The sequence below is a fragment of the Cariama cristata genome, unplaced genomic scaffold (genome assembly GCF_000690535.1).
Source record: "Cariama cristata isolate BGI_N322 unplaced genomic scaffold, ASM69053v1 scaffold8268, whole genome shotgun sequence".
Taxonomy (NCBI): Eukaryota; Metazoa; Chordata; class Aves; order Cariamiformes; family Cariamidae; genus Cariama; species Cariama cristata.
In genome coordinates, this window is record NW_009630582.1 from 17,318 (window position 1) to 38,717 (window position 21,400).

A 21,400-nucleotide genomic window follows, 5' to 3' on the forward strand; every position below is an offset into this window, starting at 1 on the left:
GGAAAAAAGGCTGGATGGGACAGCCTTGTGGCGACAACTATTTCATGCAGTGCAGTAGTACGTGCTACATTGGTGCTAAGCTACAGGGAAAAGAAAGGAAGGGAACGTAATGCTCTCTAAATTTTTGCCTGTCTTAATAGGCTAGATATCATTATCTTGGACAGCTAGATTTCTACAGTAACAGAAGTATAATGACTGATAAATATTATATAATTACTAATAACTAAAATATGCAAATTACTATGCAACCAGTCCATGGGTGTTCTCTTCCCCATGCGAGCTGAAAGATAATCTGTGATCATCTCCATTTACCATGGATAAAAGGGCATACGTAAGATTTTACAGCACAGGACCTAACACTTTGTAAATTCACAGACCAATTTACAACTTTCTGTGTACACCCCACACTTACACACCTGTCACTACTGTCATACAGTCTGCCTTTTCACTTCTGTTTCATGAATGATAAAATTCTTTGTATCAGTAGTATCAGGTAAATTTTCTGTATGTGACCAGCCAGTAGGATATACAGTAAAGATTGACCTGCTCTTCCCTGCCCACAACAGAAGTTTTCCTAGGGAAGAACTAACATTATAGTACTCAATCCTGCAAAATATTGTAAGGCCTCAACAGCCTTGTTTCCAACAAGACTTAGAGCCAAATCTTGAAAAGTTTCCTTATTATCAAATAAATTGAAGAATTCAGCCAAACATTGTTATGTACAAAGCTTTCAAAAACTGCACATAATTCTGAATGCTCTGGTTCTTGTTCTCTGACTTCTGTAGGATGTTCTCCAGCTCTTTCAAATGTACTTCATGGTGCTTTTCATTCTAAATAAAAAATAGAAATGCAATGCAACTTAAAAATAAAATACAAATCAATTATATTAATAATGTAAGACAACTAGTACCTCATTTTTACAAGCCTTATTTACCTGTAAAAGGTTCCAGAGGCTTCACAAAACTGAACGTTCTCAAAAAGGCCTCAAAGTATTGAAGCTTTATTTATGTTCAGTCAGGACCAAACCGAACATGTTTGAATAGGTTTATAATCCAAAAAAGGCATAGGAACGTAAAAACTAGCCTTCTGAATTTTTATCATGGAAGATTCGTAGCATCTTAATCTATTATGGACTTAACACTCTCTCTCATGTTGATTTTTCAAGGAAACATCTGTTACTGATTTCTGATGCAATGTGATTTTTGATGCCTATAGTTCCTTATATAAAAAAATGATGGATAGCAATATTACCTGCTCATTAGTTCCATACCTGATGCACACCATAGATTAATTGTTTTATAAATACTACAGACATTCAGATATTTCCTTTTATGTCTATTGCAGATTTCAGATGCTAATTGGTTAAAATAAATTAAATTTTTTTAAAAAAACATAATTATAGTCATCAGATTTAAGTCCAGCCTTAGAAAACAATAATCAGGTCAGAATGAATAACTGAATAAAGTTACCTTCACAGTCCTATTTTGCTTCCAGTTTCACTACAACAACAGGAATAAGACCATTTTATCATTTTCCATAATGCAGTCTCAGTTATATGTAAATGTAATTGGAATAAAAAGCAATTAATTAATTTAGAACAGTTCTCTCAGACATATATATCTTTCACAATTGTATTTTAACCGTAAGCTTCAAATGGAAACCATTTAAAAACATACCTATGAGTTCTTCTGGGACAAAAGACAAGAAAACTTTCTTTCTTTTCTATTTTAATTTAACATAGTAAGAAATTCCTATGAGAAAATATTTGAAGTAGAATAAAACACTAGCCAATGCCTGATTTTGTTTTAAGAATACTTTTGTCTTAGGGTAAATGCAGACATTAAGTTACACTTGATACAGATAAAAATTAATTAAAGCATACTGAGTTCAGAACCACGTCTCTGATATCTTATTTAAATCTTGAATAGAGTTTGCATTTGGGTTGGCTTGATCTTAATCTTGAATGCTTCAAATCAGAATACAGAATATTGTTTTTGAAAGTCTAGGGGAATGATAGTAAAACTTCTTAGGGTCTTCTACATTTATTTTAAATAGCTTGTAGCTTACAATAACTCATCACAGGACAAATCCCTAACTGTATCAAAACTTTGATTAAAGCAAGTTATTTGCCATCACTAGTCTAGGGAATTCAGCTATGTCTGACATTTTATTAACAGAAAATGTGCTGAAATTTTCTGGATTAGATAAAACAATAAATCAGGCTTCTTTGTTTTCAGAGAATATTACTCATCCTAAATGCCATGTTAGACCATGGGTTTGCTGAATAGGAAAATATCGAGATATCAAAACCTAAGCATTTAAAGGTTTGACACTTTGAGAAATCATAATATCATCTCTTTTGTTACTAACTACGTTTATGTGCAATATCAGCATATAAACTGAAAGCTTTTCACAAATTCCAGCAAGATCAGATTCTTGTGATTCACTCGGCAGGGGGGGTGTGTGGGGGGGGAAGATACCACTACATCATTATGGAACTCTTAGCATCTATTCAAATCTACGTATGCTTACTGAACATGATTAATCTGAGAGGGGAAATTACAACCTCATACATATTTTTTGATTTTTGCTTTGCTGGGAAAACTGGATTGAATAAGAGATGTAAACTTAGTATTATTCTAGTGATTTAGTTAGACTGGGCATGTTAAGCGTATTAGAAATGTCAATATACAAAATATATTGACAAGCTGAATTAATTTGCTGTTTCTGAAAGTCTGTATCAATTGTATTAGTGGTGTGTTTTTCAGTAAAAGGAACTTTTACTGTAAACGGTGATGTGGTAAGTAATTTCTTAAGTCATAAACAGTATTGTTTACTCACACGGTGAAATATGCAGAGGAGTTGTTTTTTCTCTTCTTGCCCCTCTCTCACTTCAGTTTCAAGAACTAGCATTTTTGTCTGAAGGGCTTGTTCTTTGTATGACCATTTTTCCAGTTCTTCAGCTACCTATAATAGTAAAGAAAGAGAAATTATGTATATTTACTTTCTCTTAAAGCCCAAATCGAATTATTTTCTTATATCTTAGCATTAATAGCTCTATTTCCTATTCTGTCATCTAATACTTTAGTTATTTCCCATGCCCAGAAATTAAACAAACCTGAGAAATATTCTGGTTAAATTTGAAAGAAATTTCAACTTGGGGAAAAAAAAATAATATTACTGGGAGGGAGATACTTTTGTAGCTTATTTGTAAGTTAAGCCAAACTTGTTATTTTTTCAAAATCAAATCAATATCCTCAGACAGTATTGAGAAAATTCAGATAGATTAATCATGTTGAAATCAACTGAGACAGAAATTGCAATTTCATACATATTTTCTGATTAAACGAATATAATCCATTGCAATCCAAATTCCTAAATTGCCTCTTCCATTTGATGTACTGTTTGCATCCTTTCTACAAATGATAAATCTCCGCTTAATATTGAAAGCGTGCAAAGCCTTCCGCTAAAATGAGGAGGATTTCGACCAAAGTTCTTGTGGGCTGCCTATTCCAAAGAAAATAAGAAAAAGGTAAGATCAAGCTTTTGTTCAGAAACTTTTTGCCATATGTGTGGGATTTAATATTAGGTGGTTAAAGCATTTTGATTTGTCACCAAAAAAAGATAGTGAAATGTTGGTCCACTGAACTTTGTCATTAATTTCAGTAGGATCCGAATTCCACAAAGAAGTTGAGTTATGCAATCCATATTTAAACAAATGTGCAAAATAATCTTGTCCCATCCTTTCTTCTCAAGCACATTCATTTTTAATGCTATTTTTAAATAGAAAATGGCAAATAAGATTAAGAGATGTATTAAATCAGCGATACCATTTTTCTCCCTTCTTCCAAAGCAGATTCCAGTTGTCTGGTTAATCCATTATACTCTGCAATTTTCTCTTCAAGCTGCAATTTACTGCACTGAAGACTCTCATCTTCTTTTTTGAGCTGACAAGCAAGTTCTTCATTTTGAAATTCCATCTTTTCTAATTGCCTTTATGCAAAACAGATTAATGCATTATAATTCACTATAGCAGAGAGGTGTAGGAATTAACTGCAGTCAGATTTTTTAAAAGTTACCTTTTAAGATCTTCATATTTCTTCTGAATGTTACAGTTTTCTTCTTCTAAGGAATGACTGCCCACAGAAGTTACACTGTCTTCCTCCTGTGAAAATGACAATTCGTTTCTAGTTGAAGAGATCTATATACAGGATCTTACAGAGTAAAGTAAACTTGCCTATTAAAATCCAATCAAACAATTTAACAGTAATTTCAGGTAAACACTATATTATATTCCAGTAAAAATTATCCTGTATTTAAAACAAATAAAATACAGCCAAAGTAGCAGACTAAAACTTTGTGTGAACACTTTAAGACTGAAAACTTGCTATGTAACAAAGTGAAGCCCTAACAAAACCCATATGCTACTCATGCAGCCTTGTGTATTAGGAGTTGGCCGGGTCTACCTCCTTGTAAACTCTGACACTTAAGCTTTATATTCAAGCAAAAATAAGTTTCCCTACGCTACAGTCACAGGAAGCATAAAAATAATACCGTATATATATACATACACAGTTATCACAGAAGAACAATGTAGCCCTGGTAAAGAATTTCAGAAAGTAGTGAATATCAAAAAAGACAATCAAGTTCATAAAAAGAGGTATAGAAGAAAGCAAGAAGCCAAACTGTCTTCCCCTGCCCAGCATCCAGACTGACAAACTTTTATGTGTTTTCTTTTAAATCTCATAACAGTAGTGCTGATATTATTGCTCTTGCTACCATCCATCAACAGCAGATTGGCAATAAATAGCCACATCACCAGCCTCTTGGCACCGTTATTTAAGGGGCAACTTCCATTTTTCACTGGACTACCTCAAGCAGTTCCATCCAGTAGTTTGAGCTAATCTGGCTGATTTTGTTCACGTGATTTATGTGCTGTTCAGCTAGCAGACTGGCAGTAGTAGAAATCTCCAGCAGAGGGGTAGTAAACTGATCTGGTCCAGCTGAACCCAGAAGATGGATTCTGCACATGGTCCAGTTACTTCAAAAGGAATTTTCCTAAATTCTAGTCATAGGATCAAGGATCAGAATCTCTAAAGGATGTCACCAAGACTAGTGATTATATTCCCAATTACTTCACTATACTTAAGAGCTTTTTGCATTTATTTAGGAAAACATGTAGTTAGATTAAAATTGCATATATCACTTTATACATGCACTTCAAAATTAATTGTTGCTTAAGTATTTTGCTAAGCAAAGATGGATTTACGAGCTTATAAGCATTCCTGGAAGAAGTATTTAAAAAGATACAAACAAGAACAAAATTTCATACTATAAAGATCATCTTGACAAGAAATTTAAAACAAAATCAAGAGCTTTTTTTTTTTACAAGTATATAAAGTCTATCAACTAACACAATGTAATCATTAAAATGTTAAAGTTATACATCATCAACTATAATTTATGACTATTTATCTGCACCAATATTGTCTGGTTTATAAATCAGTCATTAAAAACAAAACTAATGTGGAATTAAATTATTCCACTAGATACAAACAATAACTAGACTTGCACATTTATTTCCAAGGAAGAATTCTGCAACACATGTCAGGACATAAGTATTCAAAACAATCAAGAATATACTCACTTAAAAGATAGAGAACCTCAAAGTAATTAGCCTTGTCACATACTGAATTCACGTAAATACAGTTGCAATAGTTTTATTTGCATTATGCTATTTCTACAGAAGAAGCTTTTGCTTTATGAAGCAAATAACAAAGGAAACCACAACAGTCACACATACTAATAGGAAAAAAAAGTGTTCCAGAGACTCTCTTCCACATAATTTTCTCATTTATCTTCAAAAATCAGCATGTTTCAAGCACCTGAACGTGCAGCTCCCTGAGGGTTTTGCATTTCTGTGCATGGCTCCTTTCCCAGGACACAAGCTTTTCCTGATAGCCTTGCTGCTTTTCCTCAGCTGTTTTCAGCAAGTCACAAACATGTTCTAACTCTTTTAATTCAGCCTCCATTTTGTCCCTCACCTGCATAGTAGCATCACAGGAGAAAAATTTAAGTGTAAAACCATAAATTAATTGTTGTAATACTTAATGGATTTCCATGTAAGTAATAAATCTGAAATTCAACACAAGTTGCATAGTATCATCTATTTTATAAAACATTGACAAAGTTACAAGTTCACCATTGTGGAGAAATTTCCATCTCTGACTACACTTCATTGAAGACTAAGTAACACTCATAATGAACACTTAGAAAATTATGCAAGTGTTAGCAGTTGATCATGCAATACCCAAATTTTTATTTTATTTTTATTGCAATATATTTTGGGAGATGGCATACAGACACACTAAGCAGCTTACAAGAAAAATGCTGACCATACAAGTATTGCAGTATTTGAAGAGGGCAACACCTAATACCATACGAAGCCACATGCAATGCTGTGCAAATATTATTTATGGGATCAGAAAATATTTCTCTCCAATCTACAACTCAATCATGGAAAAATAAAGTTAGTATGAAATAAAATTAACATCTAAGACACTTCTATGTGAGGACTAATTGTCTGCAGGCAATGCAAATCCTGTCCCTGCCTCAGCTTTATTGCTTAAAAGAGCATGTATTTTGACAATCCATGGAACTGAGGACAGTGATTTTCCTACTAATTTTACATTGTTTTCTGATGTTTAAGAATGTGCTAACTGTGTTCCAGTATTCAGCTCCATCTGCCGAAAAACTTAAAACTCATCTCTGTATGGATTCTCTGTTTTAACTGCTAGTTAAAACAAACAAAGCAGTCTTACAGCAGGTTTGCTTCCATACGCTACTTTCACTGCTGTTCTGTCAAGAGATCTAGTTTTAAAATCATCAACAAAATCACATTTTTAAAAGGGACAAAAGAATTCTCGAATCTAAAATAGCAGCCCAACTCCTCAGTCATTACTTGAGGAACCATTTCTCACCTGTTTGCAATTGTGTAGCATCCAAAAAACCACCAGCTCTCAAGTAGGAGTTAGTAAAACATTCAGTGAATTTAAAACAATTTTATACATGGAAAAAGAAAAAGAGCCAGTACCTTGTGACTTCTAATAAGGAGATCACAATAATGTATGAAAGATCAATGTCCTACAGAATTGTTTGGAAACATCCTTTATTACTGCAAAACTTACCATATCCACTTCTAAGCATTTGTTTTCTGTTATTCTTTTGTTTTCATTTAAGACTGTTTCATATCTGGATTGCAATTCTTCTACTGCTGTTTGTAATTTTTGTACCTAGAACAACACATATTTTTCACATACATTTGCAAGGTGTTTCTTTTAAATACAGAAGATAGAATCATTAGTATGAAGCATAAAGAAAAACCTTTGATTTCTAAATAGAATCTCAGTATTTGTCATCATATGAAGTTATTTTCATTATCCTATTCACCACACCAAATATAAAAGGGTAACCAGGTAAAGAGCACTCCAGTATCAACATTTTGTTTTCAACAATGGAGAAGGAGCTACAGTTGTGCTACAGAAGCAGCCAGCATGACTCACTCTTCTCTCCCCAGATAACAAGTATCAGCTCCCATCTGGAGTCACCACAGCTATGAGCTAGGGAATTTCATCCCACTCACTGCTTAAGGCTGGCTGTTCCCTGGAACTACATCTCCCACCTTAAAGCTGGCAACAACTTTAATTGTGGTGATGCATTCCACAGACAAGGCACACTGATTGTACTTGGATTTTGTATTTTTTGTCTTGTCAGTGATTTTTAAAAAGAGGTAAGTGAAGACTGTCAATGAAATTATGTCTATACTATAGCAGAAATATATAGAACTTTGAATCAATGTCTTCTCTGTGAATCAAGCCAAGTACAAAAAAAAAAAGGAATTGATAAAAAGCCCATTTTAAGTTTGATTTATATGTTTTGCTGGTATTTTCAATGTGGAGCTACCTACGTAAATAAAAAGACTCTTACAACAGTACTTGAATGCTGGTTTACTGTTCTTAGAAATGTGGAAATAAAGGTATGAACAAGGGGAGATAAAATATCATTGGATATGTCTACTAAAGACATCAGACTCAAATTTTACTTTTTAAATATAGTTTATTGGGTTGCCAACTTGCTTTTTAGGAAGCAATCTTTTCTAAGAAAGTATGTAATTAGCTCTGTTGGCTTCAATGAGCTTCAACTGGGCTTCACACAATTCAGTAAGGATTATGTGTACTAGTAATAGTGTGGAGGCTGTTCTTGAATATGGTTTGTAATGGCACTCTTTTCTATCATCCTAAATGTTATGACAGTATTACAATCACCATGACAACAGAACTGTTTTATTAGAAACAAAACCTTTATCATTTCCTCAAAACTGCTTACAAATTTCAAAACCATACTTGAACATTTCAAGTACACTAGTCACCTGATTTTTATACTGTTCAACAAGGTTTTCCTGCAGCTTTGCCTTTTCTTGCAGATCTAGCAGCTCATTTTGAACAGACACAGTACTGTTTTCCAATGTAGCAAGGGAAGCCTTGATTAAAACATGGAAAATATAAAAATTGTAAGAGTATTATTAAAATAACACAATCTATGATATGATATTACTAGCAAGTGACCTGCAGGCATTAAGAAGAGTGACACAATTATTTATCCTGTCAAACAAAAATGATACTCCACAGTTCATTTGTCAGCTCATGAGAATATTTACTTTGGAGGGTAAATACAACACAAAACCTGTAAACTCTTTAAAAATTGAAATTAGTAACTGAGCTAAACTCAGTTCTGTAGTTTGAAACAAAGTTTTGCAAACATAAAAGAACAATTTCTAGTTAAGCAATTTTGTAGCTACTGACAGTAAAATAAATAGCATCCTGGTTAAGCAGACAAATGATGCGACAATGCTGTTCCTAGCTTTGCCACAGATTTCCACTGATAAATTTTCAATGTCTCATTTTCACTTACTGTAAAAAATGGATGGCAAAATTTATTCTACAGGTTTGGGATCTCTAGACCGAAGGCCCAAAGGGAATTAATGTGGTTACTTCATTAATGTATCAGAAATGCAGAGACATTCAACAGTGATTTATAATGATCTCACCTTTAATTTTTCATTTTCAAGGTAAAGCTTCTCATTTTCAGAGTTAACAGAACTTAGCTTTCCAAGAATTTCCTCATCTGAGTTTCTTCTACATTCCTCCTTTCTTTTCATGTCTTCCAAAAGGCTTGTGATCTGCCTTGTTAGATAAGCAAGAACTTCGGTATAATATACAATGCTTCCAAAACTCTCACCATGCAAATTAAATTGTATCTTAACACACATACTCCTTCATTGATTATTTATTTATTTTTAAAATAAAATAAGAAGGTAGAATGCATTTAAGCATCCCAGGAAAGTAGTATCTATTGAAATAAGAAACTATCCAAAAGAGTGATCCACCAAAGAAGTGGTCCTAGCTCAATTATAAATAAATTCATTACCTAGAACATGCAAGCATACTTCCAAGACAACTATGCATACACATACTGTACAAAATGGAATGATATTGAATTTATAGGGTCTATCAGATAATGTTCTACTACGAACATTCCATAGCTAGTTTAGGAATGGTACTTTCCATTATTAAAAACAACAAATTGTGCTATGCCTCACCATTTGCTTTTCATGTTAATGAACTTAAACAATGAAATTTGTTTTGCTGTTTAGTTAGTCAGACACTGCCTAGTAGAACAAGTCCTGTTAGAATGGTACATTTCAAGCAAAAACTTGTATTTTCAGCTAAAATAAAAACAGCAAAGAACAGCTAGAAGCAGAATGAGTACTTGAGGGAAGTTATCATAGATGTTTCGCTTTTCTTATTCTTTCCTAGATGCCTCCTCATATACAATGGACCAGTAATGGGCTAGACAGATTACTGGACTGATCTCATGTACCTGCACCCCTGCCAAATTTTAAAATATGCTGAAAATATTTTCAGAAACATCAGATTTTCTGAAACAAAATCAAAAGAGTCAAGCCAATTTAATTTGTGCTGTTACATATTCCAGCATGAATTAAATCCTTTGTAAAATAAACATTCTGCCTTAGATCTAGCATAAAGGCACCTGCCAATTTGTTTTGCTTGTTTCAATTATAGTCCATATTTCTACCACAGAAAAGCTAAAAGGATATTTGTCACCATCTGCCAAAGAAAATGGCATATCCTTCAGGTACTTTAAGATTTGACTGCGTAGTTTGAATAAGGTTGGACAATTTTGTCTTGCTTTTCCTTACAAGAATAAACTGTTCAAACGCACATGTGAGAGGAACCCTTCTCTGTCCTCTAGTGGGGTAAGACATCAGCGGAATTGAAAGAATTTTGCCATCATTAGACTGAAGCAGAAACTAGAAGCCTAAGAAGCTTCTTCTATACTGCAGAGACACAAGGGTTAACACTCAAGTGTTACTTGAGTTACTAAAACAGTTACTAAATAAGTGGCTTTGAGAAAGCAGCATAGTAGCTACTAGCGAGTTCAGGCTAACCAGAAGTATGCAGGGGAAAGAATATGTTCCTTACTTTTAGAAGGGAATGAAATTTTTAAAAAAGTTGTGAAATGCAGTATAGAGAACGTTAAAAATCTTAAATTTGTTCTAGTTTCCAACTTCTAAATTCTGCTCAGAATTTTAAAATATGAATACATAAACTTGTTTATATTGTCAGCAGAGTCCTACATTACTCAATATCAACACTGTGTGACTACAGAAACAAAAAAAATAGATCAACGGTTTAACTTACTTCTTAAGATCTTCTGTTTGAATTTCTAACGTGGTCTTTCCTTCAAGCATTCTATCATGCTGGTTTTTCCAGACATCAGAAGCTAACAGTATCTCAGACAGTTTGACTTCCTAGAGAAAACAGGAATTACAAATTATGTAACAAAAGAATGCCACTGAAGAATGCCATCTAGTTCTAAATTTTTTCTACACACAAGAGCTATTTAATGTAAGATGGCTTTATTGAATCTCCCTAGTACAAAGCAATATAAATTTTGTCTTGTCTCAAAAGAAAATAAACAAAACTACCCACATTTTAAAAAATTAGTCTTACTTTAAGTAAGTGCAGGCTTACTTTCAAGGCAGAGACACAGTTAAATGCTGGCACTGTATATCAACTGTAGAATACAACAATATTTCAAAATTTAAGATAATTTTTTCTTAGAGCAAAAATATTTGTCTCAAATACATCTCTACTGCATATAAATCACATAAATTAATACAAAAATAAAATTCTGCTAAAACATTTTAAGAATAAAAAATAATAGCTAGGTAAGAAATGCAAAGTTAGGTGAAATCCTTCAAAGGAGTATGGATAATTAACCAACACATGCTATCTTGAAAGTACACCAGGTCTTCAATGGGGAAGGAAAACAACAGTGTGACTACAAAACATCAACATTGCAAGAGTTAGTTGCCATCCCTCTGTGCTGTTAAGTGTACTTAAAGATTCACTACTGTCTTCTCACAAAGATCAAAGAAAACAAAACCCATTATTAACCGTCTCCTGGTATACTAACTGGAAAAATACACCTTTAATACCGACATATCCAAAATGATGGCAATACATCTGAAAGTATGAAAACATACTCTTAGTTGGAAATATAAATAAGGCAATAAAGATCTCAGTACAGGTCTGATCCACTGAGCCTTTTTGAACAACTACACGCTGTAGGGATATGCAGGGCAAGAATCTAAGGAACAATTTGGATTAAGGAAGTTTTGTACTTGCATTTTGAAAAGGTTCAGAGCAAGCAGCTTAGAAACAGAAAGCTGAGTATCTTAATGAGACGTCATACACTGATAAAGAAAACAAAGCCTTCAAACCCCAATCATGGATCCTCAGTTAGTATACTGTAGTTCTGAGTTAGTGTATATCCATAAAGGTCTAACAGAAAGGTCAGGAGAGGTGTAACTGAAAGCTGATCAGACTTCTCTTACTACAGTTTGAAGTGTACGACCTCATGGCTTAAGACATTCACTAGATTTTAACAAAACAAAGGCTGTGAATGTAGTAGCAGTTTGCATGTCACTTATAGCAACCTTTTCCTTAACCAAGGAGCAAAAAAATAAAAGAGATGATACAAACACAACATGACCAACCAAATTCTCCTATTTTCCACAGGTGAAAGTCCCCCAAGTGTTCAATTTAAAACAATACAGCACAACATTGTTCACAGCATAGTCACTCACACATTCTCTTATTCTGGAGGTTAAATTTTCCACAGCTGCTTCAAAGTGTTTAGCTCTTTGTTTCTGGGACTTGATTGCTTTTTTCAGAGCGCTCTTCTTTTGCTCACTGGTTTCCTTCAAGGCTAACATCTGGTGCTTGTATTCACCAACTTGAAGTTTCCACACTGCTATTTTCTTTTCTAGAGTCTGCAGCATAACGAAACATCAACTCTCTTCAAATTCTATATCTTACAGATAATTTTGTGATAAAACATAATCAGGAATACTAATTACATTTATAATCTGTTTCCATAATTGCTTTGTATCTCAAATCTTGTGGTTGATACATGGAGCTAGCCAAGATATGTACAGCAGTAGGCAAGAGAAAATATATGTTGGGAAATTCATTAAAAAGATGAAGAGAAGAGGTTGAGGAGGGGCAGAAGCAGGCAGGAGTAGGTAGAAAGACAGCAGCCTAACCATCGCTATGTGCTCTTGGAAATGAATGCAGAATTTCAATGTGGAAGGCATGGCATGGATGTTAAACCCATTTGAAGTGGTTTCATCATCCCTAGTGACTGATTTCTGTAAAGAATATCACCTTAATGATGCTACTAGTGATATTCACTGATGTAGTAGCAGTATGTGCTCTGAATCTATAGTGAGCACACACATAACTAGGGCTGGAGAGCAGTATAACTGCATATGAAATTTGAATATGAAAGTTAAGATCTTGACTTAAAAAAAAAAAAACAAATCCAAGAAACCAGGAAAAGCTACAGTCTTTTCTTGAACATATGTATTATGATATGGCCTGTGATTAGATGACAATATACTATGTTCTTGCAAAATCTCTGACTTTTTTCCATGCATATCATGTCCTCACTCTATTAATGAAGCAGAATTGTTTAGTGAAGAAACTATTTTTTATGGAAAGTTATATTTTGTGTTCAATGTATAGTGAAGCAGAAAATGCAAAAAGAACAGATTAAGCACTGCCTTACTCACAGCAGACGATTGTTTAAAGATGATTGAAATAGGCTATGATAAAGCTTAAACCACAGTGGTAAATCACACATTGTAAGGACAACTTACCATTTCCTGAGTGCTTGACTTTGCAGCACTCAGGAAATAAAATACATTTGCATTAAATATATTTTTATTTAAATACATGTAAAAATATATTTGCATTAAATGTATTTTTAATGCATTTAATTATATTATCAAATGTGTACAATGCAATCAAGATGAGAGCTGGGTTCTACAACTGTCACTATGTTATCTTTTCTATTGCTGTTAATGTTTCTGACTAACTAGATTTTACATCACTCTGATGAAGGCAGTGTACTGATCCCATCCAATCCAGGAAGCTGCTCTCTCTAACATCATGACTTTTGTGTTTTTCATCTACATATCACTTGTTATTTAAATATGAATGGAAAAAAAGACCAGACATTAAAACACTACATGATGACATACAATAAAAGAAATACTGGACTCTGCTTCAAGGAGAATCTCAGATGCAATTATTTTTAAGGTGCTACAGCTTACCAAAAACATAGCCAAGCTACCAGTAGACAACTACTTTCATAGAGACAAGTGAAAGTTCCTTTCATATCACTTATTATTCTTCTGCCAAATTACATCAATGTAAGTAGGCTAGCAGTGTAAATAAATTTCTCAAGTCACTAATAAATATCCTAATTGAAAGAACAATTAATGCATTTGTTTCCTTTGAGTCTAGGTCTGACATTTAATTATGTTCTACATGAATAAAGACTGGAATGACATGCCATCTACCTAATGACTACGTTAATGTGCCAGCCTTATTCAAGATACTATTTGCCAGTTGCTAATAAAATATGCATATTATGCACATGAGAGGATATCTGTCAGTATAAGTCCTGCTAATGGCCCCAAAACTTTTCCACAACCAATGCAAAATGTATGTGGTTTTCCAAGTAAAAGATGGTCTCAGGTACTGGGACTTACCAAAAAGGAAAAGCACTACTTTTCCTTATAAAAGGAAAGTACTTATAAAAAAACCCCAAATATGCAGCAAGCAGTTTTCATCTATAGATGCTTATAGGGCATTTAAATAAACAAAGATGTGACTTGAGAGGGGCAGTGGAAGAACACCTTCTATAAATAGAGCAAATAGAAAATCTGAGTCTATGTACGGACTTCTTAACTTTTGGTATAACTAAACAACTGTTATCCCCTGTTACAACCACAGGAGGTCACAATCACACTAAGAATAAGTGCTTTGGGCATTATTCAGTGGCTGAGGTAAATTCAAACTGATAATTTCATAAGAGTAATGCTAAGCTTTTGCAAGCTTTTCTTCAGATATTAACAAAATCATCACCATGATTTAAGCTAGCAATTGACTTCAGCAATTTTGAAGAGAAAACAAAGAAAACATTTCAATAAAGACTGAATGAAAATACAGTTGTATATCAAGTTACTTTATCTAATAAAAATGTTGTTGGAATTCTGTGATTGTACTAGGTAGAACAAGAAAGTAATTTTTATTTAGAAAAAAACATGAGGTACTGATACAGACATAGACATACGTGACTTTTTTTGAAACTGAGTTGCTACAGGTTCCTTTACAATTTCAAATGATACAATTAATAGGGGATGTATGCTACTAAAAAAAGTCTGGAAATCAGAAATACATTATTTTTTAGCCAATGTTTTCTCATTCATGCCTATGTTCTTGACAAGTTTCAAATACTGAAACCTGAGGCCACATAAAGCTCCAGCCTCTGACACGTGACCTAAAGCCAGTAACTGATGCAAATGCCCAAATTTAGCTCTTGCTTTTTAGAACAGAAAATGGAAATAATTTCACCTACCTTAAACAAAGTGAGGTTAGGCATTAGTCTTAAGTGTTCTCTTTCAGTCTGTATTAAGAGGTTTATTGATTCCTTCACAGTCAACAAAAAGAAATAGGTGGTGATTCATTACCCTTATTTTACAAGAAACTCATCCTCTGGACTTGCCTATCTCTTTCTATTGACTATATAGAGATTGCCTCAGGATTGATACCTATCTTCTAGATAGCACAGTTAGGTGAGTGCAAATGCTTCTATGTGTGCTTAACTTCTCTTTACCAGAACTGCTAGGATGCACAAGCTGAGAAAAGAAGAAAAAGAAAACCTTTGCAATTAAGATAATGTGGTCAGGCAAACAGTGCAAAATATAAATGCTAATGACTTTTACTGTTTGGGATTTTTCTTTCACCAAGAGTTTGATTTCAAGTGATACTTTAGGATTTAACTCTCAAATCTGAATTAAACTCTGACCACAATAAGGCTTTGCTAATTTTTTCAAATAAACTGAAACACAAGTAAAAATATGTTGACCTGTCTTTTCACTTTTAATTCCTCATTTTCCACTTCTTTTTTTTGAATCTGACATTGCAGGTGAGCGTGTACTGCCTTTACTGATCTTGACAGGTGTTCTTCTTTCTGTGCATTGACCTAAGAAAGAGAAATAAACATAAATCTATCAGTCTATGGAGACATGCCATATGATGCTATCTATATTCCTTCTATTTTCCTTCTATTTTGCCATAGTTTCTGACATTTGAAAGTCCTCAAAAGCTGGAAAAGATAAAACATGCTCTACAAGTATATTCACAAGCAGTAACTTGTTACTAATGTTAAACAGAAATCATAAACTTGAAAGAATGTATGCATAATTGATGCCTCATATTTAATCTGACTCTTTAAGTAGCATGAACACGACCTGGAAGCACAAACTCAGAAATCCAGGCTGAGCAAAGGCATCTAACTAGCAGGTTGACTAAAATTAAAGCCATAATTAAAGCTCTGCCCTGACTAATTAGAACTGAACTGATCTTCATTAAATACCAAAGACCACCACCTGCTACTAGAAGTATTGATACACTTAATTCAAACTCTAATTTTGGGGGCGGTACATAAAGCATAAGGGAAGAGGCAACATATGTCACCAGAACTGAGATCAGATGATCCTATGAAATTTTGTGCAACTTGATTCTTTTGGCTCGTTCTAAATAAGAAATAATGAAAACAGGTAGAAAGAAGTCATATTATCAGTATAGACTAGAAGAACATTGTAATACACCAGTGCAAGCGTTCACTATAGATACCACTAAGAAAGGCAGACTCAGAGTTAGTCAGGTATTGATGAAAATGCCATTTATTGGAGATAAAATAAGAAGGAACAAGGGGATAGTATAGATAATCATTTATCTCTTCAGATGCTGGGCACCCCAACTTGTTCATTAGACAGACCTCTAGTCAGGACACAGCATGCTGTGCAGATCCCATCAACACTGAGGTTTGCTGGCACCGTGGCCTTCAGAATCTTTATAGACCTTTCTGTTCAGCATTTCTACTCTCAAGTACAAGGATGTTTCTATGAAAACATGCTGCTTCACTTCAAGATAAAGACAAGGACATGCCGATTGCCAGATGTGAAAGGGGGCACACTTACAGGCTCCTCTGTTACAATTAGCTGGCTGTTTATCCTGCAGCCAAGTGATATGTTCTGTTGGTTAAGCAAAGAAAAATTCTTAAAGAACCATACCATGGCTCTCAACAAACACCAAGGAGTTACAAAAATCAAAGTATATCATTGTTCCCTTGAAGGTTTAACTGAGCCTACTCTATCCCTCACTAACACTGAACCACACTGCATTGCATACACATGAAGTGCACTTTAGGTATACAAGTAGTTTAACATAGATTGCTAAACTACCAGTAAAATAATTTTGAAACTTTTATAGTACCTTCTTATACAGGACAAGCAATTCTTCTCTTTCTATGTTGGTTTCTGCAGTGAGCCCCTTCCTTTGGTTCAAAGAATGAATGAGGTCTTGTCAGCCTTTGATGACATTAGCTCTGCTGTCAGTACTACCTTTCCCTGTTCATTGAGCTTAAAGAGCCATGGAAACTAACTGCGAATAGTATCTGTTTAGTTTACTCTGTACTGCTTCATTATAAGTATTTTTTTCCAGAACTATTGCAAATCTGTAAGTGAGAAGCCAAAAGCCATTAGTCTAGATGTATGTCCCTCTCTGAACCATGGGATATTAGTGTTAAGGACAACCTGTATTCTTAACAGGTTTGGATACAGTCTTGATGGTTTTAAGATATATCTGTAGCAAACATCTTTCAGGATTTTCCTTTTTTTTCATAATTCTTTAAATAATTGCTCTTCACAAAATTTAAAATTTGTAAATAAGAATCTAGTACACTAGGACACAACATTCATTCCGACAGAACTGGTCACTCACTTTTTCAAGCTGAAGCCTGGATGAAAGTTCTTTAACATGTTTCTCCCTTTCAAATATTTTTCTCCTGAGATTCTTCATGGAAAAAAATAACAAAGAAATTATTTTAATGTCTGTACACAACAATGCAACAGTAATGCACACTGATGAAGATTTCAGCTGTAAAACTAAGATTCCATTTTGTGATGATAAACCACAAGTACTGCCACTTTGATACTGTCACTTGAAATTGTATGATCCCATGATGTAGCCACTTTCAGATGTACAGCATAGAACAAAAAGAGAAGAAATTTCAATTTACTTACAGTATTTTGGGTTTCATTTTCAATTAACTTCTGTATCAAAATGCCAATGTCTTTACTGTTTAACTGCAAGACAGAAGCAGGAAACATTAAAAAATTACTTCCAATTATAATAGATTATAATAGATACAGCATTTTTTCAACAGTTTTGGATTTGGTACATATAATTTGTTACATTTTCAAATTTGGTCCATATGAATATAAAAGCTTGCATACTCACAAGCTACTTAGAGTTGGTGGTTTAAACCCTAAACATTCAATTTATTTTGTGCGCAGTACGAAGAAAACAAACTAGGGTCATTCCATACACCAATTTCTTTCTTTATTTTAGATAAAAAGACTCTAAATACCATAAATACTTAAGTGTTATTTAAACACATAGTCAAACAGTAAAAGCATTTGTACAACTCGTAATCTTTTAAAGATTAAGTATTAAAGCCTTTCAGGAACTTCAGTAAGATAGGAGAATTTGAAGACTGAACCAGAAAGCATAGGCTGGGAGATCACAAAGATCAACCTACATTAACTGTTACTACAAATCCAAAAGAATTTATGTGCCTATAATATTGTCAACTAAACTTCCTACTTTAAAATGTCCAATTTTGGGGGTGGGGTAACTTTCCATTTTAAAAAAATAGACTTGCGGGACTTTCAGACTGTAAATCCTAAACATTTTAATTTCACTAGTGAGAGAATAAACCCACTACCTCAAGATGGAAACTTTGGCATCAAAAGTTTTACTACAACTCCTTGCAAAGCATTCATCTTATCCTGGCCTGCATGTAATTCCTCAGGACGTTCTGTAATCTTGATCCTACGTTTATCTGTAAAGTCAGTACATGGACCTCAATTCTGCATCCAGGTATCCTCCTCTGCATGCACTGCAAACTTATAAATATTGTATGCAGTAGCAGTGCTATCCGTTCCTGACTACACTGAGTCAGATTGCTATCAGCAAAAAACTTACATATAAACAGGAATGGTATTTTGTGACCTCACAGTAATTTATCAGCAAAAATAGAAGTGCTTAGAAGACTTCCCAGAATGGGGAAGTGACTCAAAACCTAAATTACTTATAGCATCTTTCCATTCTCAAGAAATTGTCTTCCTTATGAATTTTCTCTCGAATGATCAACAAAAAGTCTCCTGGTGTAAGACAGCTAGCATTGTCTAGAAAAACCTGAGTAAACAAAAATATTGTCTTTAAAATAAAAAAAAAAAAAATTCAGAATAAACACCAATCTCTGTTAGCTTGCTAGAACAAAAGGTTAGCTTTATGACTTCTGAAAGAAAGCTAAGAAAGTCAGCAATGACAAATCACATTTAATTTTAAAAGAAATTTACATTCTTCACTCTGTCAGATTTCTGTGTGAGTTCCATACGACACGACCATTAAACAGGAATTCATTGCAATCTACCTCCCATGGATATAACATACATAGCCCGCCAAATTCCTTCCAGCTTTGCAGGAGCTTTCTTTGTGCACAGGACATAACAAAAAAAATCTTTCCAATACATATATTAAAGAAGATGATAAGACTAAATGTCAGTTTAAGATTTGTGTAAGAAATGTACATTTGCATTGGTTCTATGTTTATGCCTCACATATTTTCTTACTTGGTGTTCAAGAGTGCCAGTTTCTTTGTTTAGATCAGTAACACACTTTCCATCTCGAATGGCTTTTGTAGTTCTATGATAATCCTTTTTATAAGGGTGAATCAGTGAACAGAGTTTTCCTGCTTCTCCAGGTGGCACATATGTTCTTCCCTGAAATAGCATTCATAATTACATAATATTTAGTATCACTCAGTTAGGGCATTGATCTTGCTTATTCAACAATATCAACATTAAACAAGTCGGCTCTTCAGGAGAATCATTTAGGAGAAATTTTAAAGATCACAGAAATCTCTCATTTATGACTTCCAACAAGGGTACAGGATGTACCCTCAAACTGATACTCACAGAACACACCTAATCTACAAGGCAAAGGTAAACATTTTACCTCCAGTGAAGCAAGGCCAAGTCCTGCTCAGTCACCAATATTACATTTACACAGCAGAGTTATTCCAATTTGGAAGTAGCAATAGCTTCCCACCCCCTCCACCCCGTTTGGAAAAACTCCTCAACAGAGAGGGCTGCACAGGAACATGATGCTGCCCGTGTCACGGCAAGTCCAGAGCCAAGTATCAGTGCCTACTACCTAAAGACATCCCACTCCCCCCACTATCTTGTCAAGCACCAGGAACCTGCCATCACCCTCAACCCTTCTCCAAACACCTCTCTCCTGCCTCCACCCTCACACTCCAGCATGACTGACGCCCTCATCAAGCACAAAGTTATCTGTTTACTCTGATCAGTGCTCCACTGACTACTCATCATTTTTCAGAAGTGGGCTGTCTTGCCTTCTCTACCCACCAGGACACATTTCTCCTGCTTTCAGCCTGTGCCAGGCACATGTCCATCAAAAGAACCTGTCAGCCTAAGAGTTTATATTCTTCCATCTGTATCTTCTTAGCATAATTGAGAAAATTAGTAACAGAATTTGGGAAGTTCCCAACTAAAAAAAAATCACTTCCTCACAGAATCAGAATGTAGACTGCTTTGCTTCCAGCTGTTGCCATAAGGCAAATAACTATGCTCCAAATATCAAATGTTTTTTATTTTTTTATATATATATATTTATGTGTCTTGTTTTATTACAGGGTTACATTTCCTGGCAGACCTCAACTTACGTAACACAGTGCAGGTCTCTGTAGCTTTTTCTTAGTTATGTAACCAAAACTAAGTTCTTGAATTTAATTACTTCCAGCGAAAACAGCATCTTGAAAGATTAAACATCATGCTTCATTTATCCTAGCCCATCTATATAAGCAGAAAATAACAAGAATTTTTCCGTAGTTTCACTATACGCTTTTTATATCCAGCACTCTCACTTACTCATTTGTGGAATAATCACCTACTTCCCATTTGTAGCTAGGGAGCATGTCTTGAAATATCTGGTTTTTAATCTTGCTAACAAAGCAAATAGAATGAAAAAAATCAAGCTTAACAAGAACAGAATGAACTTGCCTCAGTAGCATGAGGAAGAAGAAGCTTTTCCTGAAGATCAAAGTCCAATAAAGGAGCAGTACAGTTATGTACAGGTAAAGAGGAGGATGACTGTGATGATGATGACATTTTGTTTTAACGCTGTAAAACAAGACAGTATATGTTAACGTATATTGGTGTTCTGTGAATCGGTAACTGAAACACTGTCGGCATCCCAGGTCGTTCCTGCTAGAAAGTCCAGTGTACCAGATCAGGTAAACCCCAGTCTCATCAAAGATTTAACAGTTAATGCAACTGAAACCTCGCACACGTATTCATAACTTGTAATCACTTGAGCAGCACTGAATTCACACATTTGGTGCACAGAAATCAAATCCCTCAACAGCAGAAAACTGAACACACACGAAGGGTGGAGTAAAGCTCGCAGCTGCAGTTTCCCACTTCCGCGCTCCCCGGCGCAAAGGGCGAGGAGCGGGGCCGAGCCCACCCAACAGCGGCCCTCACCCGGGCCCTGCCTCGGGCCCTCTCCTCTCCTCTCCCCCCTCACCGAAC

General features: G+C 34.6%; 1 protein-coding gene across 1 annotated transcript; it reads right to left on the reverse strand.

Moving 5' to 3' along the window:
• Nucleotides 1–701: 701 nt before the first annotated feature.
• On the reverse strand, nt 702–19,567 carry ODF2L (outer dense fiber of sperm tails 2-like; the record flags this gene model as incomplete). Its single annotated transcript, XM_009705597.1, has 14 exons — nt 702–830; nt 2,842–2,967; nt 3,831–3,993; nt 4,080–4,165; nt 5,886–6,044; nt 7,188–7,292; nt 8,429–8,539; nt 9,107–9,242; nt 10,782–10,891; nt 12,233–12,418; nt 15,583–15,699; nt 17,502–17,573; nt 17,804–17,866; nt 19,418–19,567. Coding segments are annotated over 14 exons (1,713 nt in total), but the record flags the coding sequence as incomplete, so codon positions are not given.
• Nucleotides 19,568–21,400: the final 1,833 nt, after the last annotated feature.